The sequence below is a fragment of the Mrakia frigida genome (assembly GCF_051309035.1).
Source record: "Mrakia frigida strain ATCC 22029 unplaced genomic scaffold BDY24scaffold_28, whole genome shotgun sequence".
NCBI classification, from domain to species: Eukaryota; Fungi; Basidiomycota; class Tremellomycetes; order Cystofilobasidiales; family Mrakiaceae; genus Mrakia; species Mrakia frigida.
Genome location: NW_027481253.1, coordinates 1 through 23,908, shown reverse-complemented (window position 1 = coordinate 23,908; position 23,908 = coordinate 1). Strand labels below are relative to the sequence as shown.

General features: G+C 54.9%; 6 protein-coding genes across 6 annotated transcripts; 4 read left to right on the top strand and 2 right to left on the bottom strand.

Annotated features, from left to right (window-relative positions):
• Positions 1 to 3,347: 3,347 nt before the first annotated feature.
• Positions 3,348 to 5,524, top strand: BDY24DRAFT_397377 (RlpA-like double-psi beta-barrel domain-containing protein). The gene is made up of 6 exons (XM_076641557.1): positions 3,348 to 3,928; positions 4,022 to 4,139; positions 4,217 to 4,318; positions 4,402 to 4,702; positions 4,779 to 4,918; positions 5,011 to 5,524. Exons 1-6 carry the CDS (start codon positions 3,776 to 3,778, stop codon positions 5,121 to 5,123), a joined length of 927 nt encoding a protein of 308 aa, XP_076494178.1. The 5' UTR covers positions 3,348 to 3,775; the 3' UTR covers positions 5,124 to 5,524.
• Positions 5,525 to 6,717: 1,193 nt separating this feature from the next.
• RKM4 (ribosomal lysine N-methyltransferase) lies at positions 6,718 to 8,866 on the top strand (the record flags this gene model as incomplete). Its single annotated transcript, XM_076643696.1, has 8 exons — positions 6,718 to 7,027; positions 7,119 to 7,199; positions 7,313 to 7,489; positions 7,572 to 7,693; positions 7,766 to 7,837; positions 7,930 to 8,177; positions 8,323 to 8,521; positions 8,627 to 8,866. 8 exons carry the CDS (start codon positions 6,718 to 6,720, stop codon positions 8,864 to 8,866), a joined length of 1,449 nt encoding a protein of 482 aa, XP_076494177.1.
• Positions 8,867 to 9,513: 647 nt separating this feature from the next.
• Positions 9,514 to 10,968, bottom strand: ATP20 (F1F0 ATP synthase subunit g). The gene is made up of 3 exons (XM_076641556.1): positions 10,688 to 10,968; positions 10,293 to 10,492; positions 9,514 to 9,799 (listed from the first exon to the last, which is right to left on the bottom strand). The coding sequence occupies exons 1-3, from the start codon at positions 10,890 to 10,892 to the stop codon at positions 9,683 to 9,685; spliced, it is 522 nt and encodes a 173-aa protein (XP_076494176.1). The 5' UTR covers positions 10,893 to 10,968; the 3' UTR covers positions 9,514 to 9,682.
• BDY24DRAFT_397327 (CNH domain-containing protein) lies at positions 10,951 to 18,904 on the bottom strand. The gene is made up of 22 exons (XM_076641555.1): positions 18,558 to 18,904; positions 16,292 to 18,446; positions 15,970 to 16,167; positions 15,730 to 15,894; positions 15,203 to 15,651; positions 15,070 to 15,133; positions 14,693 to 14,998; positions 14,244 to 14,525; positions 14,061 to 14,166; positions 13,900 to 13,976; positions 13,540 to 13,824; positions 13,330 to 13,459; positions 13,179 to 13,256; positions 13,020 to 13,105; positions 12,666 to 12,950; positions 12,544 to 12,588; positions 12,421 to 12,473; positions 12,232 to 12,352; positions 12,130 to 12,154; positions 11,886 to 12,056; positions 11,600 to 11,768; positions 10,951 to 11,524 (listed from the first exon to the last, which is right to left on the bottom strand). Exons 1-22 carry the CDS (start codon positions 18,608 to 18,610, stop codon positions 11,326 to 11,328), a joined length of 5,502 nt encoding a protein of 1,833 aa, XP_076494175.1. The 5' UTR covers positions 18,611 to 18,904; the 3' UTR covers positions 10,951 to 11,325.
• Positions 18,905 to 20,340, top strand: CHP1 (ribosome-associated Tef1p biogenesis chaperone CHP1). The gene is made up of 10 exons (XM_076641554.1): positions 18,905 to 19,024; positions 19,111 to 19,121; positions 19,187 to 19,217; positions 19,333 to 19,385; positions 19,492 to 19,639; positions 19,725 to 19,812; positions 19,908 to 19,921; positions 20,041 to 20,055; positions 20,159 to 20,192; positions 20,299 to 20,340. Exons 1-10 carry the CDS (start codon positions 18,968 to 18,970, stop codon positions 20,334 to 20,336), a joined length of 489 nt encoding a protein of 162 aa, XP_076494174.1. The 5' UTR covers positions 18,905 to 18,967; the 3' UTR covers positions 20,337 to 20,340.
• Positions 20,341 to 21,752: 1,412 nt separating this feature from the next.
• Positions 21,753 to 23,745, top strand: BDY24DRAFT_417348 (ferredoxin reductase family protein; the record flags this gene model as incomplete). The annotated part of the gene is made up of 11 exons (XM_076643695.1): positions 21,753 to 21,832; positions 21,906 to 21,947; positions 22,095 to 22,408; positions 22,540 to 22,582; positions 22,661 to 22,769; positions 22,836 to 22,948; positions 23,032 to 23,154; positions 23,239 to 23,310; positions 23,378 to 23,482; positions 23,559 to 23,635; positions 23,702 to 23,745. The coding sequence occupies 11 exons, from the start codon at positions 21,753 to 21,755 to the stop codon at positions 23,743 to 23,745; spliced, it is 1,122 nt and encodes a 373-aa protein (XP_076494173.1).
• Between the last annotated feature and the right edge of the window lie 163 nt (positions 23,746 to 23,908).

Here is a 23,908-nt window from a genome sequence, read left to right as displayed (position 1 = left end):
GGAGTGGGAATAGGAGCTAAGGTTCTACGGGGGTAGAGAGAGAAGATCTAAAGTATACGAGCGAAACGAAAGGAAACCGTCCAAGTCCAAACCAAGAACGGTCAACAACTCTTCACCTCCCTCCCGCTCCTCCTCTCTTCTCATCCCTCCCCCTCCTCGCTCCTCCTCGCCCCTCTCTGCCCTCCTCGTACACAGGAGGCGGGATCCCAACCCCTCCAGCTCCTCTCGTCCTATTCTCCATCGCCCCAATCGCGTCTCCCCATCCAATCACCTCCCCTCCTCCCCCTCCCGTCCCTCCTCCGTAATTCGGCAAAACCCTCGCATCCCTATCGAACTGCGAAGACTGATAACTCCCTATCACAAACTCCTCCGATGAAGCGATCCCTCTCGGTTGTTGTTGTTGTTGTTGTTGTTGTTGCTGAGCGTACTGGTACCTCGACGCGTTCTCCCCGATCCTCCCACCCAACCCGCTCTCAACCATCCTCCCCATGTCCATCTCCGACGAACCAAGCTCGTTCCAAGGCAAAACGTCGTCCTCGCCTTCTCCCTTCCCGCCCCATCGCTTGGATTTCTTGGACGAGGGGATCACGACGCGTTTCAGGACGAGGAAGAGGAGTCCGAGAGCGAGGAGGGAGCCGAGGATGATACCGGTGAGGAGGAGAGGGAAGAGGGAGGATTTGGGGGAGAAGAGGGAGGGAGAGGAGTTGGAGAGGTTGGCGGTGAGGAGGGTGGAGTTGGAGGAGGCGGAGGAGGAGGGGAGGAGGGAAGAGCGGGTGAGGGACGCGACGGAAGAGGACGCGACGGCCGGGGAGGGGAGGAGATCTGCGTTTTCGTCGGAGGAGGGAGAGGAGAGAGCGGTGCTGGTTGAAGTGGAGGTGGCTGGGGAGGAGAGAACCGCAGGGAAGGAGGAGAGGAGGAGGGAAGCAGCAGCGGAAGAGGGAGTCGCGACGCGGACCGCGTTCGAAGAGGTCGCAGCGGTTTGGGTTCCTCCAACGACGACGACTTCAGTGGTGGTTTGGGCTTGTTCAGCGGTGGTGATGGTAGGAGTGGAAGCTTTGGTGGTTGGGGTGGTGGTTGTGCTGTAAGAAAAGAAAGGAGGGAGAGAAGAGAAAGGTCAGTTTTCTCTCATCTCTGCCTTCTCGCTCGTTTCGCTGACCGCCTCTCTCTTCTTCCTTCCAACCTTCCGTTACGTCCTTCAGTAAACTCACCTCTCCCTCGTCGCAACCTGCACAGCAGCACTCGTCGCTTTCCCACCCGTCGTCGTCGTCGTCGTCGATCCTCCCTTGATCACCGCAACGCTCGAAGTCGTCTCGCTTTGATCCTCCCCCACTGCAGCAGCAGCAGCAGTCGAATCCCCCTCCAACCCGAGCAGATCAATCAATCCATCCTGTCTCCCAACGAGCTGAACGGAGGAGAAGGGCGTCGAAGGGATCTTGTAGGACGAAGGGAGAGGTCGAGCTGAAACCGGCGAGGCTGAGCTCGCAAAGACGACGAGGAGGAGGAGGAGGGAGGAGGATGGGGAGGTGAAGAGCATTTTTGGGAGAAGAATGGAAGTGGCCTGCACTCGTAGGTTTGAAGGGAAGGGAGGGAGGGAGAAGGAGCTGCTCAAAAGAGAGGGAGGGAGAGATGAGGTGAGTTGGATCTGTTTCTGTTCGAGGCAGCGAGGAGACGTCGAAAGAAGAGGGAAAGGCTCTCACGTTCTGAGGGAGACCGCCTGGGTCGAGTTTTGAGAAGAAGGGAAGAGGATGGGGGGGCGAGACTAGCTTGCTGGACGAGAACAAGTCGGAGGGAAGGAAGGAAGGAGAGGAAGAAAAAGGAGGGAGAGGAGACGGATCCCAGCGTCACGACGGTCGGCTCAGGGGTGTGTTTTCTCTCCGTCTCCAAGGGTCATTTTTCGGGAAGAGGATTTGATCCCACAAGGTGGTGCATGGGCGAGGACTCTGAGGAGGTGCCTGTCGAAGGAGGAGATGAAGGACGAGTGAATCGGAGAAGGCGAGCTGACCGCGCCACGACGCGTCTTCGTTTTTTGTTTCGCTTTTGCTGTTCTCGGCAGGTTGCTGGGTTCCTAGCTCAAGGTTAGTCGAGCTTTAAGAAGGAAACCTGCTTCAGAGCCTTCTCGTCGTATGGGCCTCCTTGAAGGACGAGGCGTGAGCTTTGAGCTCGTCAATTTGCACGGGTCTCGCTGCTTTGACTTCCCTCAGGTTTCTCGTCGCTGGCTTCATGTCTCTCCCATACGAGTTCAGGTTTCGTCTCGCTCTGGTCTCTCCGTAAGCCGAGCTCCGATTCTAGAACGCAGAACAGAGTCGAACTGCTCAAAGTTCGAATTGACGAACGTCTCGTCCTTTCTTCTTTTTTTCAAGGTGCGTTCGAAGGACGTTTGGAGACGTACGGTGAGGTTGAATCTAATTTTAGCTGCAGCTCATCTTGACTTCTTAGGTAGGAGAAGGAGTAGGATTCGAAGTCGATTGATCAGCGACGCGCCGTCCATCGTTACGTTCTGGCAGTAACTGATAATACTGACTCTTCAAACAAAATCGCACTAGGCCCGTGATTATTACGTTTCCCCTCTTAGCTTGGCTCAGTGTGGGAGGGTTTTTGAGAGAAGCAGGGACCTTTTTCTTCGAGCTCACGACCGAGCGACGCGTCCTCCTGCCAGTCTTTCTTCTTCGGTTTCTCCACGAAACTGTCCTAATCTTAAAGCTGCATGTACACCGATATCCTCAAACTAGTCTCGTTCTGTTCTCGGGAGGGCCAGACATGTAGGTCCGCTTTCTCTTTCCTTTTCTTCCCTCCCGCCCTCGAGCTCGACGACTGACCGCGTCCCCTACCTTTTCCTTCCGATTTTTCTTCCCTCAGATCCAACTCATCCTCTGGAAGGATGTCCCAGACCCTCGCTCATACGGCCGAACCAAATTTTCAACGGAATGGTTCGCTTCGGAGAGTCGTCCGTTCGCCCTCGTTTTTCCTCCCGCCTGCTCTCTCTCTCCGTCGTTTATTGGCCCTCCAGAGTCTTCCGGCGACTGACTGCTTCTGATTCCTTCCTTGCTAGATATGCAAAGGTACTTCTTCCTGCAGGTGGAGGTCAGGGCGCTCGTTAAAAAAAAGGGTGCGAAGAGATCGGGGGGGGGGGGGGGCAGAAAGAAACGTCGGCAAACCCTCCCGTTTCTGTCGCGTATATCAGCTGAGAGGTCCCTGACGCGTGAAACCCTCCCTTCCTTCGCTGCTCCTCCCGTCTTTTCATCATATATCTCGCCGCGGAACCCCCCCCACCCTTCTCGTCACTCCGACTCGAGTTCGCTCGCCCTTTCTCGGTCTTCAAGGACGACAACGAAATCGGGACGTCTCTCCTTCCCTTTCAGCTTTTCTCAAGCCGAGCATGTCTTTCATCCACCAGTCGCGTCTTCCCTCTTGTTTGTCTCCCAACAGCTCATTTACCAATCCGCAGTTAAGGCTTTTCATCAAACTCGGACTTGACCCTGGACTTTGAGACGCCTTTTTTTTCAGGACCCTAGTTCCACTTCTTTCTCTCCGCATCTCTCTTTCAGGGTTGACCTCGAATCTTCAACGGGAGCGTGGAGCCTAGGCCTCCTATCCCTCTTCCTTCAAAAAGCGTTCGGCTGCATCTTTTCGTTCTTCTACCCAACTCCCACCTTCCCTTCTTTCCACTTTCCCAGTCTTCTACTCCCCCACAGTCTCTTCTCGACTTTCCCTCACTTCCAGTCCAACATCCCAACCCACCTTCACTTCCAACTCACTCTCCCTTTCCATTCCAAAAATGCTCGCTGCCATCGCCCTCGTCGCTGCTCTTTCTCCCCTCGCTCTCGCCGCTCCCGTTGAGGTTCGACAGGGATCTGGATCCCGATTCACCTACTACGACACCTCTGTCGGACTCGGATCGTGTGGAGTTCTTCACCAGAACTCGGAGTACGTGAGTTGAGCTTTCTTCTCTTTCGTTCTTCTCGCTTCCGAACAAACTAAAAAAAAAAGCGGGAGGCTGACTCTTTTTTCTTCTTCGCTTCAGACCGTCGCTCTCAACTCCGCCGATATGGCTTCTTACGGTTCTTCCTACCCTTCGCCTGCCTGTGGCAAGTCCATCTGGGTTACCTACGGAGGAAAGACCGTCTCTGCTACCATCCAGGGTGAGTCCTCCCGCTCGTTCGACTTCGGGCTCGATCGCCTTTTCACTTTCTGACCCTCCTCTTTCTCTTCCCTTTAGACACCTGCCCCTCGTGCGGTTCCGGAGAGCTTGATCTCTCTGCTGGCCTCTTCTCTGCTCTCGCGGATCACTCGCTCGGTGTGATCTACGGATCTTGGGGATGTGAGTTTCGAACCGAACTCGACGCGTCTTTTCGTCCCGTTTCTCGACGCTGACTCTTGCTCCTGCTCTTCCTTTCTTCCTAGACAACGGAGAGTCCGCTCCTGCTGAGACCACCCCTGCTCCTGCCTACGTCGCTCCTACCACCACTACCCCCGCCTGGACTCCTGAGCCCACCACCGAGGCTTGGGTTCAGCCCACGACGACCGAGGAGGCTTGGGTCGCTCCTACCACCGAGGCTGCTTACACTCCTGCTACCACCACCGCCTCCCCCGCCGCCGCTACCCACACCGCCGTCGTCGAGACCTCTTCTCCTGCCGCTGCTGCTACCTCCTCGTGGACTGCCGAGACCTGGGCTTCCATCGACGCTCCCACCATGTGCCCCAAGTTCGTCCTCTTTCGCCTTCCTTCTCTTCTTCGCTCTTCTCTTTACTGACCTCTTCCTTTTTTTTACCTTCTCCAGCTCCACCCTCGTTCTCTTCGACGACGAGTCCGTCCTCTTCAACGGAACCTACGCGCCTCAGCTCAACGGAACCAACACTCTCCTCGCCAACGTTTCGGCCATGGTCATCAACTCCCTCCTCCCCAACGCTACCGCTTACTGTGAGTCTCTCATCTCAATCCCTACCCTCACCCTCGAACTCTCTTCTTCGAAAACTGACCTTTCTTATCTCTTCGCTCTCTTTTTCGTTCAGGCTTCAACTCGACCTTCTCCCTTTACAACGCGTCGACGTTCAACCTCACCTCCCCCACCTCCTCCAACTCTTCTACCCTCTTCTCCATCTTCGCCTCCGTCAGCAGGTCTTAGATAGACCCTCTCTCTCTTTTCTTTTCAACACTCTCTTTTAACGTTTTCTGCTTTCTCTCTCTCCCAAAAGAGACCCGCTTGTCGGGTCGTACGACCCTTTGCTTGCCCGATTAGACTTCTTTCCCCTTGCTTTTCTCTCATCTTATCCCCTCTAGCTCATGACCTACACTCGCTGTTGCTTCAGTACTACCCCCTCCCCCTTTGTTTTCTCTCCGATCTACATACCCTAGAGGTTTTGTTCGGCTGGCGCTTTCCCCAATAGACTCCCCCCCCCTTCGTTTTCTCTTGCTTGTCTCTCTTCTCTCTCCCGGTTTGAGCTTTTGGGTTTTATGTTTCGTTCTCACTCTCCTTTAGCGTTGCTAGATTTTGATATTCGATCTGCTTGCGCCTTTTTTTTTGAAGTTCGTCGTGTTGGGGAAGAAAGAAGGAAGCAACGAAACGAGAACGTCGAAGCGACGAGGAACGCGACGAGAAGAGAGACGAGCTGTTCTTCGTTGCGGATAGACGAGATCTTGGGGCAGACCAAAAAAGCTTCTTCAGCAGATGGCTCTTTCTCTTTTTTTGCGAGGAGAAGAGTGAGGAGGTTGAAGTCATGGATCGAAGCGAGCGACGCGCTCGAAGTCCAAACAGCTCAAGCTAAAGGTCGTCGACTCGCCGTCCCTCCTTCTCCTGCGGACCCAGGAGCCGTGGACGTCCTCCGACCGGGCTGAAAACGGCGATTCGTGTAGCGGGGGTGACGACGTCGTGCGTAGTGGTCGAGGAACGGTCGAGAGCTGAGTAAAAGAAGAGATGGGAGGGAGGGAGGAAGGTCAGCTCGAGCTCACCAAAGCTCAGCTTCTCGCCTCTCCAAACAGAAATCGAAGCCTCAAACGAAACTCACCTACTGCGACGAAGGTCCTTGCGGTCTTCTGAGGTGATGTGCTGCTGCCGCTCCTCCCTTCCGTTCTTCGAGTGAAGCTCAAGGAGACTCCCAGCTAGTCCACCTGCATCTCCCCTTCCTTCTCCTCCTCGTCGACTTGCTTCTCCACCTTCACCGCGACTACCTCTTCCATCTTGATCTCTACGACCTCGTCCTCCTTGTCATCCTCTCCTTCCTTCCTCTTCTTGGCCGGAGGAGCTGAGATCATGGTTACGAGAGGGAGGGGAGCGAGCGAGTCTTCGTCGGAAGGTGGTTTGGGGAGGCCTGGGAAGGCGGGATCTGCGTTACGAGCGAAAGAGAAGCGAGCATGATAAGACAGAGCTTTAGAAGATGGTCGGTAAGTCACGAGAGAAGTAAATGGGGGCAGAGGGCGAACCATGAAGAGCTCTTCTGATTGAAGCGAGGTCGTCGAGAGCCTTCTTGAGCTCCTTCGTTGAGTCTGTCGAAGGGAGAGTCGATGGAAGTCGTCCGAGAGCTTGAACTACGACGTCTTTGAGGTCAGTGGGAGGTGGAGGGGCAGCAGCCATTGTGAGGAGTGACGAAGAGAGATGGATCGGCTGATGGAGTTGGAGGCCAACTCGAAAAGCAGGAAAGAAATCAAGGAAACCCAAATCCTGCTTGCCGCCTCCTCCCTTCCCTCCCAACGCCAACAACCTCTCCGGAACTCATTTCAAGATGGAGTCCTCCCCTTACCTCTCTCTTCACACCTTCCTCACCTCGGCAGAGATCTCAGTTTCGCCTCTGTGCACTCTCACGCCCATCCCTCGAATGGGAACAGGTCTCGTCGCCGTCGCCGACATCCCTCCTCATACCGAGCTCTTCTCAGTCCCCAAAACAGCCGTCCTCACGACAAAGACGTGCGGTTTGAAGGAGCTGCTGCCCAAAGAGGAGTGGGAAGGTCTCAACGGTGGTTGGGGAAGGTTGATTTTGTGCTTGATGTACGAGCAAGGGAGAGGAGAAGGAAGTCCCTGGAAGGGATATCTCGGTGAGCTTCGAAGTTTCTTCGTCGTCGCTTTCCTCCGTCTCAAGATCAAGAGTGGCCAAACTGACTCATCCATGGCTTCACGCTATGATAGATATCCTCCCTACGAACTTCGACACCCCTATGTTCTGGTCTGAGGTCGAACTGAGCGAGTTGAAGGGAACCTCGATATTTGGTTCGTTCAGCCCTCCCTCCCTTTCCCTCCCTTCTTGTCTCCCCCCGACCCTTTCTTCCCTTCGAGCCCAGGAATCCACGCTAACCTTTTTCCGTGCTCTGAATCTTTCACAGACAAGATCGGTCTCGCCGAAGCAACGAACGAGTACACCACTCGACTCCTCCCAATCATTCAAGCTCACCCAGAGGTCTTCCCTCCCGCCATGTTCGACTCGTGCTTCTCGCTCGAGTGGTTCCACACTCAGGGATCTCGGATCTTGTCCAGGAGCTTCGGTGTTGAGGGTGTCAAGGGTGAGTTCGCCGAAAGGAAGGACGGTGAAGAGTCGAAACGCGTCGAGCTGACATTCTTCGCGTCTCATTCGTTTTGTATCAGACGAGGACGACAGCGACGACGACGAGCTCGAGGACGAGGAGGGAGATGGAGGAGAGGATGTCGACAAGGTCGGAATGGTCCCGATGGCCGACATGCTGAATGCTCGATGGGGAGAGGAGAACGTGAGCGGACCTTCACTGCATCGCCTTCTTTCTACTTTCGCTCATCCTTTGAATCGTCGTATCTACTTCCAGGCTCGTCTCTTCTACACGGAAACCCATCTCTCGATGATCACCACTCAACCCATCGCTTCCGGAGCTCAGATTGTGAGTTTCTTTCCGATCATGAACCGACTTCGAGTCTTGCTCTCTCTTTCGTCGCTGACCGTCCTCTTCGTGTGTTCCTTCTCCTCCTCCAGTACAACACCTACGCTCACCCTCCCAACTCGGATCTCCTTCGTCGATACGGTCACACCGACGTGATTCCTCCTTCGCTCGTCGGAAACGAGGAAGACGAGGTCGAGCTTCGATGCGACACCCTCGTCGCCGTTGCTGAGGAGCTTCTCGAGAAGAAGGCTGCGTCTACGGAAGGTGCACCTGCTTGGGACAAGAAGGCTTGGGACATGGAAGGACGAGTGGAGTTCTGGCTCGAGGAAGGAGGAGACGAGTGAGTTCGACCATTCCTTCCTGTCTTTCAATCTGCCTGCGTTTCTTCCCTCGCCGTTGGAGGACGAAACGGAAGTCTGCTTTCTAGTTTTCAGTCGTCGTATCTGCTGACTATGATCTTCAATTCATGCCCCTTTTCCTCACAGCATCATCCCTCTCCAGATCACCTTCCCGCTCCCTCCTCCTCTCCTCGCTTTCCTCACCCTTCTCGTCCTACCAACGGCGACCTACGAGTCCGCAAAGAGCAAAGGAAAGCTTCCCCGGCCAAAAATTACTCTCGAAGGAGTTGAGGTTGGAAGGAAGGTTCTGGGAATGAGGTTGGCGGAGTACCCGACGATTTTGGAGGTGAGTCTTGGCCGTCGCTCTTTCTTTCCCTCCTCCTCGTTTCGAAGCGAGTTTCCCATCCCCTCACATTGACGTATACTTCATCTCTCTGTTCTTTCATCCCAGAACGACCTTCAACTCCTCGCCTCGCCTTCCCTCCCGGAGCGACTCAACGCGGCCATCGTCGTTCGAGCGGGAGAGAAGAACGTCCTTCACGAGTGCCTCAAGCTGCTCGAGGTCGAGGAGACGCGTCTTAAGGCTGAGGAGGCTGCTGGAGGTCCCCCTGAGAAGAAGAGCAGTGGGTCGTCGAAGAGGAAGAACGTCGGGGGAGCTGGAGCTGGAGGGAGTCGGAAGAAGATTAGATAGATGGCACAGATTCCCCTCTCTTCCTCAGAGTTCCGTTGAAAGTAAGTCTCTGCACATACCGTCACAGCTCCTTCGTAGTAGATCGATGAGGAAAAGTGATTCGACGTCTGGCCTCAGGCGGGAAGATCGAGCTTTTCAAACTCGGAGAGACGCGTCGTGGCTCTTCCCTCCTTTGTCTCTCGTTCAGCGGACTAAATATGTTCTTGCTCGTTCGCTGACATTGGGATACTGGTTTGCGGTGGTAGCTCACGGTGGCACTGTCACAGTAGACTCCAGCATCGAGCGCTCAAGACGAACGACGGACGACGAATGTTGGTCGTGCAGGAGAGGAGCTGCTTCCATTTCTTTCGAAGTGCTCTGGATTCAGATTCTGGAAAGCGAAGATGGAGATCCAGCCATCTTCCTTTGAGGAGATCAAATGTGTCCGAAGCTGAAGAAGCTGGACCTAATGACCTCGTTCTCTCCGTCCTCCTTCGACTCGAGCTCAACAAGGCCGACCTCAGTCTCGTCTTCTCGAGCGAAACCTCTCTCTTTCTCTCGTCGTTCTTGGTCAACTCCAGCTCAGGGAGGTACCACTTCCTGCTCTCCTTCTCTTCCTCCAAGCTCGAACTCGTCCTCCCTCTCCTTTCCGAACCCGAACGACCCCAAGGTTGAACCAAAAACGACTCATCTATGGCACATAGAAGACACACTCTTCGACCCTAGCTGCCCTTCCCTCTTCTCCATATCTCAGGAACTAAACCCAACCCAACCAACGCTCCCTGCTAAACGAGACCCAATCACGCCGCCGACGAAGCCGACGAATCCTCCTCTCATCTAGTGGTGAGCAGAGGGAGCGGGGTGGATGGGGTAGTTGTCCTCGAGCTCGTATCCGACAAAGTGCCTCTTTCCAATGATCTCTCCCACGGTGAAGATTCCGTAGGCCTGGAGGGACTGTGAGAGGAGAGAAGGAGGAAGGAAGGAGGGAGGGAGGAGAGAAGGAAAGAGGAAGGTCAGCGATGAGTTTGGTTTGAGAGGAAGGAGGAGCCCGAAACGAGATAGATGGCTGTTTCCGGAAGACTTTGAGCTAGTATGTGCGCCTGAAGAGTCCGCTAGACAAAGCTCGGAGCTCGAAGAAGGGCAGGGAGGAGGCGAGAAGGGAAGGCTCGCATCGCAAAGAGGCTGCTTTCAGCTCCGGACCTCCTTCCCTCCCTTCCTCCCTCCGTCCTCGTAGAGGGAGGATCCGTCGCTCTCCGACATGCCTCTCAGCAGGCCTTCCACCGAGCCGAGGAATTGAAGAGGACCGGAGGAGGTTCTTCATCGCAAAGATGAGAATCGAACCCTCAGCTCCGACTCTGCGTCCCCTCCCTCCTTCCTCCTTCCTCCCTTCCTCCTTCCTTCCTCTCCTCCTTCGCAAGACAAATGAAACGAAGAAAGGTGAACTCACGTAAAGAGCCAAAGGCTTCCACTCTCCCGAGCTCTTCACGTGTCCCCAGTACGACCAGCTGGTTCCCCTAGCCCAAACGGTCGACCAACCTCCAACGATCTCTCCGACGGAAGTTGGAGGAGCAAGCTTCTCAGCGACGTAGACCTGCTTAGCGAGAGCTCCAATTAGCTTGGCGTTGTAGACGACGTAGGAGTTGATGGCTGCAGCAACAACAAAGAGAACGTGGAGGAAGAAGGGGGAGGGGAGGAGAAGGGAAAGAGGTCAGCTCGAGAGAGAAAGGAAGAGAGAGAGAGAGAGAGAGACAGGATCGACATCTCCCGACCCTCCCGTATCTTCCAACCACACACCAACCCACGCCCTCCTCTCTACAGCGATAGAAGGAAAGGAAGACGTACAAGAGAGCCGGGAAGCGATCTTGTCACCGGTGGGACCAGCGGCCTTCTGGGCAGCAGCGAGGACCTCGACAGCAGTCTTTTGAGCCTTCTCGAGAGCCGATTCAGCTCCCTTTCTGGCGCTCTCGACGGTGGGACCAGGTTGAGAAGCGTAAGTCCTCTTGAGGGCAGCCTTGAAGGCGGGCGAACGGAAGAAGGGAGAGGACATGGTGAAGGAGGGGAAGGGAGAAAAGGAGAGACCGGACGAGAGAGGATGGGAGTTTGGAGGGAGGAATGTCCTTCGGAGCAAGGAGCGAGTTTGTTGCAAAAGGCAGAGCGAGCGCCTTGAAGAGTTTTGTTTTCGAAAGGGATTGTCTCTTACTCTGCATTAAGAGATCATTTCAGAGGTCAGAGATGTCAACTAGAGAAGGGCATGAGACGAAAAGTACTAGGTTGTAGGGAGGGGTCGTAAGAAAGAGACGAAGGGAACGACAGGCCGAAGAAGCGAAGACTGAAAGACGAAACCACGAGCGAGATGAGATGAGAGGAGGAGCAAGATCGGAAAAGCAAAGAGAGGATACAAAGGCAAGAACAAAACTAGAGGAGAGAGATTATACAAAAATGTCCAAACGAAAACGCGTTGGAAGAAGCGAAAGAGCCGATCATCTCCACTGCTGCTGTCCTCCTCCGTTGGGAGGCTGCTGCTGCCGACTGAACTCCAGTCCGTGAGGGTAGTACTGAGGTTGAGCGTTGCGATGGTAGGGTTGCTGTTGAGGAGGAGGTTGAGGAACAGGAGCTCCTGGAGGGAAGTAGCCCATGGGTCCGGGCAAGTCGAGGAGGACCGTCGGCTGAAGTTCGTGGCTGCGAAAGGGAAAACAAAAAAAGAGGTCAGAAACGGCGTAGGAAGGTTCAGCAAGGAAGAAAAGATAGACGTACACAGTCTGAGGAGTTCCCTTCTTCCCGAGGACCTTGTCGCCGTCCATCACGACGTGAACTCTCGCCTCGGTCGTCGCAGACTCGTTTCCGTAGCCTGAAGGTCCAGGAGTCGTCTGGGTCTCGTTGTTGACTCCACTTCCGTCCCAGACGCATCGGATGTCGTTACCGGCTGAAAACGAGGCGAAAAAGAAAGAGAGTGAGTCGAGGAAAAAAGCGAAGAAGACGAGAAACAAGTCAAGGCGAGACGCGACTCGACTAGAAGCTCGGGAAGGAGGTAAGAACTCACAGATGATCTGAACGAGTTTCCCCGTGTGTATGTGTCGGACCTCGATGAAGTTCCAGGAGAAGAGAAGGAAGTGAGGAGGGTGGAAGGCGACAGATCGAGGAACCGTCTCCCAATCGATGGTTCGGAAGTCTCGAGAGGGCTCTCCGTGCTTCTCGACGTAGAATCCGAAGGCTGCGAGGAAAGGAAGAAGAAAGGATGTCAGCGGAATATCGAAGTAAAGGAGAGAAAGAGACAGTGTACGAACTGCTGTAGCAAAGGAGGAACTCCGTCTGAAGTCGAGGAAAGGGAAACGAGTCAGTGCGACGTCGACGTCCGACGAGAGGTTTACGGGCTCAGCAGAGCTCACCTCTGTCGACCGATACATTCCAAGAGGAGTGGCTCCTTCGCATCGTTTGGCGAGAGCAGCGACGGCTGAGTTCTCTCGAACTCGTTGGGGGAAGAAGATCGGGATGGTTCCTCCTTGAAGGCTGAGAGTGGGAGGAATGAGACGGGGTGAGCCTCGTAGATACCAGTATAGAGCAAAGAGGATACTCACTTCGCAAGGTCCATGATCTCGAATCCTTTGGCGCAGACGATGGCGAGCTTGGCCTGGAAGACGAAGGAGAGAGAAAGAGTCAGGACGAGGCCTCGAAACGACTGAAGACGAGACTCGACGAACCTTGAGGAAGTGGATGAGCTTCGCGTCCGAGGGGATGAAGAAGTCCTGGGAAGAAATAAATGAAGCGTTAGCTGTTGGTACATCGAAGTCCGAAGAGGGAAAACAAAGAATGGGAAGCTCACCTTGAAAACTCGGAAACTCGCTCCCTGGCGACCACCTCCTCCGAAGAAGTTCCTCCGACCGTGATCGCCTCGAGCGTCGATAGGAATTGGTTCCAGCACTCGGAAGACACTATCGAGCTGCTTCTTCTTGCAGTAAGCGACGAGAGTTCGACCGGATAGCTGACCGACGCTGAAGAAGAGGACGTGAGCCGTTCCGCTCAGTCGCTCGGGACCCCGTTGGGTGTTGGGGTTCTGGGAAGGGACCGAGCTGGGTACGAGAGCTTCGAGTTGGTAGGCGAAGAGAGACTGTGGGACGATAGAGGAAGGGAGAGTCAGTCGAGAGAAGAAGGCGCGAACGAGAGGGATGAGACGAACGTGGTCTGCGAGAACCAAGAACATCGAAAACTCCTCAAGAACAGCACACTGCATGACGTTCTTGACGTGAAGCACCTTGCTGAAGGCTGTGGGTAAGATAGAGAGGGATGTCAGCGGTGAGGAGGAGCTGAAGTCGTCTCGACGACGAAGAAGACTCACAGATGGAATTTCCCTTCATCCCGATCCACACTCCTTCCTCGCAACCGATGGCGACCAGTTCTCGTCGATCCCGAGTACCTACACGATGCGAGCAAAAGAAGTCAGCTTAGCTGGATGAAGAGGTTGAGCGAAGGAAAAAATCAAAGCTCACGGAAAGGAACTGAGCAGGTGACTTGACCGGCGAAAGGGCTCGAGTCGTTCGACCTCGACGCGTTGGGCTGAGGAACGCTCGATCCAGACTTGAAGAGGGTTCCCTGACTGACGATTCCGAGCTCGAAGACCTGTTTCCGACCGAACAGAAAAAGAAGACGCGTCAGTCAGACGTCTCTTTTTCAACGTGTCGTTCGTTCCTCTCCCTCACCTTGTTCGAATCGGCCACCACATCACTCAGAGTCTTCGCCTCCTGCAGCTTATCCCTCCACTCTGTCCTACTCGCATCGGTATCGGCCCAAAGGACGTAGGTTCCTCCCATGACTCCGCTCGACTTGACGACGTACGAAAAGGGAAAGACGATTTTGGCGTCCGCGTCGGTGGCTCCTCCTTCCGTCTTGTCCTTTCGACTGATGAGACCTCCTCCCATAGCTGTAGGAGCTCGACCGAGAGCGCCGGTGAAATCTCCGAGGTTGAGGAGATCGAGAGGAATCGGCTGTTTGAAGGAAAGAAAGAGCGTTAGTTCGAAGGTCGAAGGAGAGGGAGAGAGACGAGATCGAGACGAGCTCACCCTCTTTTGAATGACATGCTTCTGCTGTCCCTCCTCCTTCTTCCCTTCTCGAACCTTCATGAGACGAGTGGTGACGACTGAAAGAAAAAGAGGAAGACGAGGGACGAGAGGTCAGTTCGAAGAACGAGACGCGACGACGTCGAAACGATGAGGGGACGAACGGTAGTTGTCGAAGAGAAGGACGTAGACTTGAACGTTATCGGGTTGTCGAAGGTATCCCTTGTGGATGAGCTGTCGATTCGGGTTCATGAGCTCCAAGTCGGTGATCTACAAGACGTCGAAGGCCATCTAGTCAGCTTCGTTCGAACGAAGGACGAGAAAGAAGCAACGAGTCTCGAACTCACCACCGATCCATCAAACTTGGCATCACTGGGAGTCGCCAGCGTATCCTTGAGCTGCCACATCTCGATCTTATCTTGAGCTTCGGCGACTGCCTTGTCCGTGAGAGCTGCCGAGGCGGCGAGTTCCTGCTGAACCTGCTGGATCTCGTCCGTCGGGAGACCTTCCTTCTTGCTGAGTTTGGAGATCTCCTTGAGGAGAAGGTCGTATCGGAGGAGACGAGGAATGGGTCGGTTGATGAAGTGGTACATGTCGTTTCGGTAGGCTTGAGGGTGACGGATCGCTTTCTGCGAAGGGGAGGAAGAAGAAAGGGAATGAGTGCCGAAGTCAGCGAGGATTTCAGACTCGTTCGTCCTGCCGACGGATAGAAACGAGGTAGAGCCGCAGATCGACATCTTCCTCCTTTTCTAGCAGGATGAAAGTCCCCAGCGTGAGAAAGAAAGGCACGACTCACCTCGAAGAAATCAGCGAACGCAGGGTTCTCCCTCTTCTCCTTGTCTATCTTCCACTTCGCTATAGGGTAGTTGGCAGCGTAGTTCCGGTAGGCGTCTCCCCACTGGAGCAGAGCGTCGAAGATGAGATCCGTGATGGAGGCGATGACGGGATGCTGATCTCGTTGACGTTTGCAGAACCGAGAGAGGAGGTTCCGATGGATGACCAGGATTTCGACGTAGTTCCCAAAGACCTCGTCGATGAACTTCTCGAGTCGTTCGGGACCGATGACGGGAGGTTTGGCTTCTCGAAGAGGGGTGATGAAGAGCTGGAGGCGGGAGGGAAGAAACACGTCAGGGCTGAGATTCGAACGACGAGGGAAAATGCGAGAGGACTCACGCTGTCGATCGACTCGAGATCAGAGACGTACTCGATTTCTCCCTTGATGACTTCGAAGATGACACTGCAAGTAGGAAGAGGCAGAAGGTCAGACGTCGTTCAAGTCAGGACGGAAGACGAAGCTCGAACTCACTGCTGCCTCTGCTGCGTCGGTTTCGGGATCTTCTCCATCTCCTCCTTCGCCACGAAACTCTCCCACCCCATCCCATCGTGAATCCCTCTCCCCGTCCCAGCTTGGAACCCCAGCAACTTTCCCTCCATCGCAAACTTGGCAATCGCAGCGTCTGCCTCAGCGATGAACTCCGAATCGATCTGATCTGCCGGCGTCTCCTTCAAGATCGCGTCGAGGAGCTTGTGGTAGCGTTGAAGTTGGGCTGCTGGTCGACCGAGGAACCGTTTGAGATCTCGACCTCGAGCTTCCGGGGTGTGAGCGGCTCGTTCGACGAAGGTTCGAAGTTCTGGGAAGGCGGCCATTCCTGCTTCGAGAGCGACCTCGGCGGAGGGGAGTTTGGAGAGGTAGTCGGCGTAGATGGAACGGAACTCGGAAGCGGCGTGGAGGAAGATATCTCCGATGGTTTCGATCTGGGTTGAGGAAAAGAGAAGGGGAGGGAGAAAGTCAGACGAGCGTTCGTTCGTTCAATGCAAGGACGAGAGACTCACAGTTGGGAACTGCTCCCTCTGACGAACGATGAAGAGCTCCAGTAGACGTTCGTTGGCGTTCCGAATGGCCGAGATGTTGGTGAAGACGTCCGAGATGAACTTTTCGAGCTTCTCTGGCGGCGAGACGATCGGAGGGTCGGCGGCTCGGAGAGGAAGGATGAAGAGCTGAAGGTCGAAACGCGTCAGTCATCGTCGTCGACGTTCTCCTCGAAGCAGAAAAGGTTGAGTCGGTAAACTCACAGTCTCGATCGTCAACAGATCCTCCCTGTACTGCTCCTCCTGCAGGATCGTCGTATGAATCGCCTCCTGACGGTTGACCTCCGACTGACTCAAGCTCATCAACACCTGAGGATCCACGGCTTCGGCCCACGTCCTCTTCCGTTGGCGAGGCTCGTCTCGAACCGATGTTGTACTCTGATTTCTCGTGAGGAAGTTGTCCTGCGAAGAAAAAAAGGCGAAAAGCGATGAGAGTCAGCTCGAGAAAAAAACGAACTCGACGCGACGGTTCCTTCGCTCTCCTCTTCCTCCTCCTCAGAGATTCAAAAGATGAATTTAGACTCACGGTGATCTTGTATGGACATCTCGGAGCGTAGCACCCTCCATCTCCAGTACAACTCGGACTGTAGCACTTGGTCAGGTAGGTGAAAACTCCCGTCGGCAGCTCGGTGAAGCCTCCTCCTGCTCCCGCCTCGGACTCGTCCATGAAGGTGAAGACGTCGTCGAGCGAATCCGTGAGAGGCATGTCGTCGAAGTCGACCTCGATGAAGTAGAGCTGGGACTTGAGGGATCGGGCGACTTCGAGAGCGGCTCGACGATCGTTTTGGTGGGTTCGAAGGGTGGGAGGGATGAAGGTTTGGATGGCGGTCTGATGGATACGACGAGCGAAGGGTGGGAGTAGAAGAAAGGTCAGACACTCGAGAGAGAGACGTCGAAAGCGAAGGAAGACGAAGAAGACGCGTTTTGAACTCACCACGATGTCCTTCCCCGTGAAGGAATTCGGGAACGGAATGCTCCCCTTGATGTGATCTCCTCTCACCACCTTATCCCTCAACTGCACCGACACGTTACTCAACAACGCAGGCGTGAAGAACCTCAGGATGTTGGCTTCCTCGTCCCCTTCCTCGGACCCTTCGTCCAGATACTCGTCGTCCTCCGGGTTCTGATACCTCCCCTGAACCTCCAACCTGATCCTAGCCTTCTCGGCCATCGCACTCTCGGGTAGCGGACGAGGTTGCTGGTTGTTCGACTGGTGATGGTGGTGGTCCTGAGGAGGTTCAGATGGATGGAAGTGCTGCTGCTGCTGAGGAGGGTGAGGAGGAGGAGACGCGTAGCTGGTCGACGACGACTGGCCTTGGTCCCAGTTGTAGCCTTGCTGGGTGCTCTGCGACGTCGCCGACGAAGGCATGGAAGCCCAGGTGGGCTGAGGAGAGACCTGCTCCGAGACTGGAAGGAAGGATCCCACCGTCGACGTCGAGGTGTTCCTTCCGAGCGTTCCACTCCTCGCGTCGCTCGAGGGACCCGACTGACTTCCTGGTCTCGATCTCGGAGGGTAGAGGCTCGATCCCGAGTTGAAGCTGGGATCGTCGTAGAACCCGTTCCCGCTTTGAGCTGGTGAGGGTTGAGCTGAGGTTGGGAAGGTCGAGCGCGTCGAGTTGGAAGGGTAGAGGGAGGGAGGTTGGGTGTGGTGGTGCTCGGAGCTGCTTCCTGCGGGAGATGGACCCCCTGGGTAGCTGCTGTTGGGTCCTGAGGGATGAGCTGGGAAGGTCGAAGCGTGGTTGGGAGAGTAGAAGCCGGTTGAGGGTTGACCAGCGTAGGATTGTTGAGAGAGAAGGTGGGGCGGTGAGGGAGAGCTGTTGCCGTAAGGTTGAGAGCAGGAGTGGCTCATGGGAGGAGGAGGTGGAGGAGGCGGAGGAGGAGGAGGAGGAGGTCGAGGGGAAGCTGGGAGACCTCTAGGGGAGGACATCGAGGAGGAAGAGGGTTGGAACTGGTTGTAGTAGTCGAGGTTCGGAGGAGGGGAGGGAGGTTGAGCTCTGGTCGTCGCGACCGACTGAGGGATCGAAGGTAGGTATCCCTGCTTCTCCTGCAAAGCCGTAGGGAACCCGTTCCCACCTCCCTCGTATCCTCCTCCTCCTCCAGACGACGATGAAGCTGAACTAGGACCCCCTGGCGTCGCCGGAAGCTGCCTCACTCCTCCTGCTGAGATCGACCCTCCTCCTCGCTCGGAAGGAGGTCTCCATCTCTCCGTCTTCTCTCCTGGAGCCTTCGGTAGACCTCTCATGTTCATACTCCCTGAGCCTGAGGACGTAGGGCGATGTCGAGAGAGGGATGCTGCCGCTCGAGGAGGTTCGGGAGGAGGAGGAGGAGAAGGAAGTTGGTGATGATGGTGGAGGGGTTCGGAGACGTTGCGTTGGACGGAGGGAGGAGGAGGTGAGGAAGGAGGGTTGACTGGACCGTCTGTGAGAGTATAGCGAGTGAGGTTCTGAAGTTGTTGAGGAGCTGTTGGAGGGTTGAAGGGAGGTTGCTCGTGGTAGTACTGCTGTTGCTGATCGTATCCATTCCATCCTCCTCCATCGCCTCGACTCTCCTCCCGTTGAGCTCCGTTGGTTCCGTTCTGATGAGAACCTGTGCCCGAGTGATGACCTTGACGGTTGATGGTAGCTTGATCCTCCATCCCTCCTATGATTTGGCTGTAGAGATCATCGAAGTCGGGGTCGGTTCTTAAGAAGAAGAAGCGGTGTGAGGAGGAGGAGGAGCAGGGAGGGAAGGGAACAGTCAGAATCCCGAGCTCAACGAACGAGGGAGAAGAGCTCCAAAGGGAAAGAACTCACCTCGGAGGTGCTCTTCTGTATCCAGAGGAGCCAGGGGATGAGTCTCGATCCATCCAGATTGAAGGAGCAGGGGGGAGGGAGGGAAGAAGGAAGGGAGTAGTCCGAGGAAGGAAAGGCGAGAGAGAGAGAGGAGCTTGGGTTCGAGGGAGGGCGACGCTCGCTGAGTCTTTCCTTCGAGCTGAGATTTGAAGAGGAGCGCTGATCCGTTGACGGGAGAGCGGGTAGTTGCTAGAGATGAGACACTCCAAAGAACGTGCTGGAAGGTAGGTGATGGTTGGAGAGAGAGCGAGATGAAAGGAGGAGGGAGGGAAGGCCGAAGCTGCTCTCGTCGATTTCAGAGTCCAAGCGATCCTCTCTCCCAACTCCATCAACCCCTCAACCTCTAAGTCTCTCTATTACACCCCAACACCATGTCCGTTCAAGCCCCAGCCAAGTTCGATGCCGAGAAGGCAGATAACTTCGAAGATGTACGTTCCTACGAGCTCTTTTGAGGACGCCTTCCCTCTTTCATCCGAGCTGACCTCCTCCTCTCCTCCCTCTCTTCCTTCAACAGATTGAGAAACAGTGCGTCCCTCGTTGCTTCACTTCGAGTCGCAGAGCTCTACTGACCTCTCTCTACTCTCTCTCAGGTTCGCTGTGGCCGTCGTCGAGCACATGCAGGTGCGTTCATCCCTTCCCTCGTCATTGCGAGAGCGAGCTCACCATTTTCTCCTTCCCTTCCTCTCCCTTTCCCTCTCTCGTGCTCACCCTCTCCTCCTTCTCCTTCTCCCTCCAGGCTTACGAGAAGCTCATCAGCACCGTCCCTCCCAATCGTCTGAAGCTCTCAGCGTGAGTTCATCCTCTTTGGAGCTCGCCGGGAGAGAAAGGGAAAGTGCTGACCTTCTTTGCCCTTCTCTCGACGCCTACCATCTTCTTGTCTCTTTCTTTCCCGAAGTATCGACGACATCCTCATGGCCCACCTCAACACTGCTTTCCCCACTCTCCTCTCCTCCGATAACAACTACGCCGCTCTGAGGACCCTCGACGAGGACGCCATGAAGAGCCCGCAAGGAAAGGAGGATTGGAGGAAGTTCGTTATGGCTGTCAGTCTTCCTCCTCTCTCCTTCCTCGGCAAATTTGGCTGAAGCTGGAACTGACTGTTGAACACTTCGCACTTGAACTCGACAGTACGAGAAGATCGTGCCAGACTACAACTTTGGAACCTTGATCAGGACCGACTGCTCGAGAGATTACGCTCAGGACAACACCACTCTCGGTTCGTCCTCTCTTCTCTCTCCTGTGGTCGTCCTGGCCTTTCAAGTGCTCGCGAGCAACGCTGACTCTCGTTCCTCTGTATCACTTCGCCTCCAGTTCTCCGAACACAGGTACGTCTGGTCGCTCTCCTTTCGTTTCGTTGCCTTCGCGTCACGTCGTCGCTCTTCTTTCACTCATCACCCATGCTAACCTTAACCCTCTCCCCTCTCCGTCACCTCTTTCTCACCAGTTCCTCGCCATCGAGGTATGTCTCTCTTCCCTCTCACCCTTTCCTTCTCGCCGTTGCCCTCCCTTCTCGTCCTGACGCGTCCCTCTCTTCCTCCCTCCTTCTTTCCTTCCTTCTTCAGGTTGCCCGAAACCGCTTTGGACTCAACAACTCTTGTGAGTAGGCTCTATCCTTTTTCGATCACTCACTCGTACAAGGAGCAGCTTAGACGCGACGAGACCTCTCCAACTGACGACCCTCTTCTCTCTCTTCGTTCTCCAGTCCACGAGGAGGTCCAGAAGCGTCTCCACTCCCAGTAGACGTCGATTGATTGTGTCTGTATCTTAAGGTATCTTATGTAACAACTAGTAGAAGACGCTGGCGGCGAGGGAAAGGAGTGAACGACTGAGACGTGGGCGAGGTTGAGGTCTAGCTCACCTGTTGGACTAGGGAGCAAACTTGGCTCTCAAACCGCCAGGACCATCCGACACCAACAGATGAACCCATACACATCTCGTTGGCTTCAGCTCTCGCCTGATTTCGGAGGCAGTCCTGGTCTTAGAGGGAGGTGGTTGTGAAGGTGAGCTCACCTGCCTCCTCTTCGTCCCCCTCCCTCCTTTCTTCCCTCCCTGCCTCCTCTAAGCTTCGAATTTACCTTTTGTACAACACAATTGAAGACATCCAGCTTCCCTCCCATACTCACCAACACGAGCTCCCTTTCCGTCTCTCTCCTCAGGTCGCCTTTCGTCGGCTCGAACGTCGAACTGAAGGAGGCAGATCTGGATCTCACTCGTCGTCGTCTTCCCTCTCTTTCCTCTTCGCTGACCGAATTTGACTCTTCAGCTCGATCCCTCCGACCCTGACGACCCGCCACCTTACCTTCCTTTGACTTCCGAGGAGGATCTGAGTCGCAGCCGTAGGTTTTCATTGGCTGCTCGCCTCGTCGCTCACTCGCTGTCGGTCCCCCTCCCTTCAGCCCTCACTTCACGTCTCACCTCGCCCCCGTTTGTCCCCGCGCTCTCTTTGTTCCTCCAGAAAGCGTCCGTGCACGCATGGAACTCCCTGAAGCAGCGTTTTCCTCGAGGGAGGGAGGGAGGGAGCAAAAGTCAAGAAGTAAGTCGCGTCTGACTGGTTAAGCTGGGTTAAGAACGAACGGAGCTTCTGTTATAGCTTTCAGCTGATCGTGCTTCCTTCTCTGCAGGGAAGTTTCGGAATCCTGAATCCGTGCTATATAGAGATGCCAAGCGTTTCCGCAAGAACTGTACTGATCGCGGGTGGGTCGTCAAATCTCGAAGCTCGAGGATTGGGAACAGGCAAGATTGGATGGGGAAAACGGTCAGCCACTCCCTCTGGATCTGCTTCCTTCCCTCTCTAGGTGAGAGGACTCGTACACCTGACTCAACGTTTTCGCTTTTCTTTCGGTTGGAAGCAAGTCCCCAGTGAGCTTGCTTTGTTTCTTCGAGCAAACGCGTCTTTTGGTTCGTCGACGGTTCCTTTTCTTCTCCCTCCGACTCTTCAAATTCGTTCCCATGCGCCACTGCGTCCGTACGGGCCTAGCCCACGGGTATCTGGGTGTGCATGGATCAGATAAATCTGGCCAATCAGATCCAAGACGAGCGAAAAAGATCGCTTGCATGGGGCAGGAGACCAAAAAAACTGATCCCTTTCCTTCCTTCCTCAACCACCAACTCCCCTCCCCTCCTCCCTCACGCCTTTCTCTTCTTCAACCTACAGCGATGGATCACGATAACGCCACTGCTACTGCTACTTCAGCTGCTGTCGCGAGTGCGTCTGCATCAGGGAAAGTCGCCAAAAAGTAAGTCTCACGTCGTCGTCGTCGGGTTGGTTCGAAGAACGATTGTTGACTCGCTTTCTTCTTCTTTGAACAGACTGAGTCCTTCGAAGATCTATCAGAACAAGTTCATCATCTAGTACGTACGTGACTGAGAGACGTAGGACGGGTTGGGACTTGTGCGAGGGTCGAGAGACGTCGTCCCCGCAACTCTGCGTCTCCCCTCTTTCCTCCTCCTCCTCAAGCTGACCTTTCCCCTCCCCTCTCTTCTACACTATCTTATTAGCCACTGGTACATGGTCGCAGCCGTCTGCGCGTTCTTCGCGATCCTCCAGGTCGGATCCATGGTTCTCCATCGTCGTCGTCGTCTCGCCATCGTCAAGGCTCGTTCCGTCGCCCCAGTCTCGGAGAAGGATGACTTCGCCACCAAACCTGCTTCTTCCGGAGGTGCTCTCGCTGCTCCTCTCGCTCTGAAGGCTACGATCTGGAAGACGATGATCTGGAGGGAGTTCACCGTTGGAATGTGGAGTTCGAGTTCAAGCGAGATGTTTTGGTCCGTCGGATACACGCTCGCCATGCTCGTCTTCGGGTTTATTTACAGTGAGTTTCTATTGGCTCTCTTTTCACTCTCCGTTGATAAACTCGAACTGACCCTTCCCGCTCTCTTCTTCCCCGCTCTCTTCTCTCCCGCTCTCCTCCTCTTCTCTCGCCTGCTTTCTTCTTCCCTCAAGTTCCGATGGGAGATGATGCCACTCCGAAGAGCCAAGCTTCCATGTATGTGTTCTGTCTCTCTTGGACTCGCTTCCTCCTAAGTTTGCTGACCTGCCTTCGATGCTCTCTCGACCTGTGCAGGTACGCAAACCGATGTGGAAGGCTTGCTTTTGCCCAGATGCCTCTCATCGTCGGACTGGCCAGCAAGAACAATGTGATATCTTTCGTTACCGGGATCTCCTACGAGAAAGTGAGTTTTTCGAGCTTGCTAGACGAGATCGAGCGTGCTGACTCTCGTCGGCTTCGTTCTCGCCAGTTGAACTTCCTTCATCGATCAAGTTCTCGAGCCTGCCTGATCCTTTCTTGGGCTCACTCGATCGGACGAAGCGTTCCGATTGCTCTTCAGAAGAAGAACTCTCTTGGGCATCTGTGAGTTCGAGCTTTGCTGAAAGAAATCGAGTGTGTCCGACGCGTCGCTGAGCTTCCTCCCGTTCCCCTTTCGTCTGCTCCAGCCACATGCAGATGGGAGTCGTCGCTCTCGCTGCCTTCACTATCTTGACTCTTCTGTCTTTCAAACCTTTCCTCCGACACATGGCCTACGAGGCGTTCTTGATCTCTCACATCGTTCTTGCGCTGTTCGTCGATCTTTTTCCCTCCCTCGCCTGATGTTCGACGTTTTGCCCTGATTCTGACTTCACCTCGTTCTTTCGATTTACTAGTCTCTTCCTCATCGGATCGTACATGCATTGGGAGGAGTACGGGATGTGGGTCTGGCCCTCGTTCCTCATCTGGTACGTCGTCGATTGTCTCTCTTTCCTCCCTTCGACGCGACCGCTCACTCTCCCTCCCTCCTTTCAGGGGTCTCGACCGCTTCGTCCGTCTCGGAAAGACGATCTTCCTCAACAAGCTTTGGCTCTCCTTCTCTTCCAAGACCGGGGCCGAGGAGCGGACCGCTGTTGTCGAGTGAGTTGAGCTTCGACGAAGCGAGAGCGCCTTCGAGTGTTGATCTTGACGCGTCTTTCTCTCCTTTTTCCTTCAGATCTCTTCATGGAGGAGCCCTTCGAGTTACTCTTCCTCGATCGATGAGATGGACTCCTGGTCAACACGCTTACCTTGGTGAGTACTCGGGTGGGAATAGAGCTTTTGCCGACGCGTCCTGACTTCCCCTCTCGTCTCCTGCAGTCTGCCCGACCGTCTCTCGCTTCCGTTCGTCTCCCTCCCTCTAGCTCTTTACACGCAAACACCCTCCTAATAAGCTCTCCATTTCCCAGCCTTCGAAGCCCATCCCTTCACTATGGGTTAGACTAGCTTGCTAGATTAACCACTTCCCAACGCGCTCCAACTTTTTGACTTCTCGGGGCAGCCTCAGTTTTGCAGCTGCGATTTTTA

Coding starts and splice junctions, on each gene's coding strand:
- BDY24DRAFT_397377 (XM_076641557.1), top strand. CDS start 3,776: ATGCTCGCTGCCATCGCCCTCGTCGCTGCTCTTTCTCCCCTCGCTCTC. Junction 4,319..4,401: donor GATCTACGGATCTTGGGGAT/GTGAGTTTCGAA, acceptor CTTTCTTCCTAG/ACAACGGAGAGTCCGCTCCT. Junction 4,703..4,778: donor GCTCCCACCATGTGCCCCAA/GTTCGTCCTCTT, acceptor TACCTTCTCCAG/CTCCACCCTCGTTCTCTTCG.
- ATP20 (XM_076641556.1), bottom strand. CDS start 10,892: ATGTCCTCTCCCTTCTTCCGTTCGCCCGCCTTCAAGGCTGCCCTCAAG. Junction 10,493..10,687: donor GATCGCTTCCCGGCTCTCTT/GTACGTCTTCCT, acceptor TTGTTGCTGCAG/CCATCAACTCCTACGTCGTC. Junction 9,800..10,292: donor GGAAGCCTTTGGCTCTTTAC/GTGAGTTCACCT, acceptor CTCCTCTCACAG/TCCCTCCAGGCCTACGGAAT.
- BDY24DRAFT_397327 (XM_076641555.1), bottom strand. CDS start 18,610: ATGGATCGAGACTCATCCCCTGGCTCCTCTGGATACAGAAGAGCACCT. Junction 15,134..15,202: donor CCGACGCAGCAGAGGCAGCA/GTGAGTTCGAGC, acceptor TCCTACTTGCAG/TGTCATCTTCGAAGTCATCA. Junction 14,999..15,069: donor ATCTCGAGTCGATCGACAGC/GTGAGTCCTCTC, acceptor TCCCGCCTCCAG/CTCTTCATCACCCCTCTTCG.
- CHP1 (XM_076641554.1), top strand. CDS start 18,968: ATGTCCGTTCAAGCCCCAGCCAAGTTCGATGCCGAGAAGGCAGATAAC. Junction 19,386..19,491: donor AATCGTCTGAAGCTCTCAGC/GTGAGTTCATCC, acceptor TCTTTCCCGAAG/TATCGACGACATCCTCATGG. Junction 19,640..19,724: donor GGAGGAAGTTCGTTATGGCT/GTCAGTCTTCCT, acceptor TGAACTCGACAG/TACGAGAAGATCGTGCCAGA.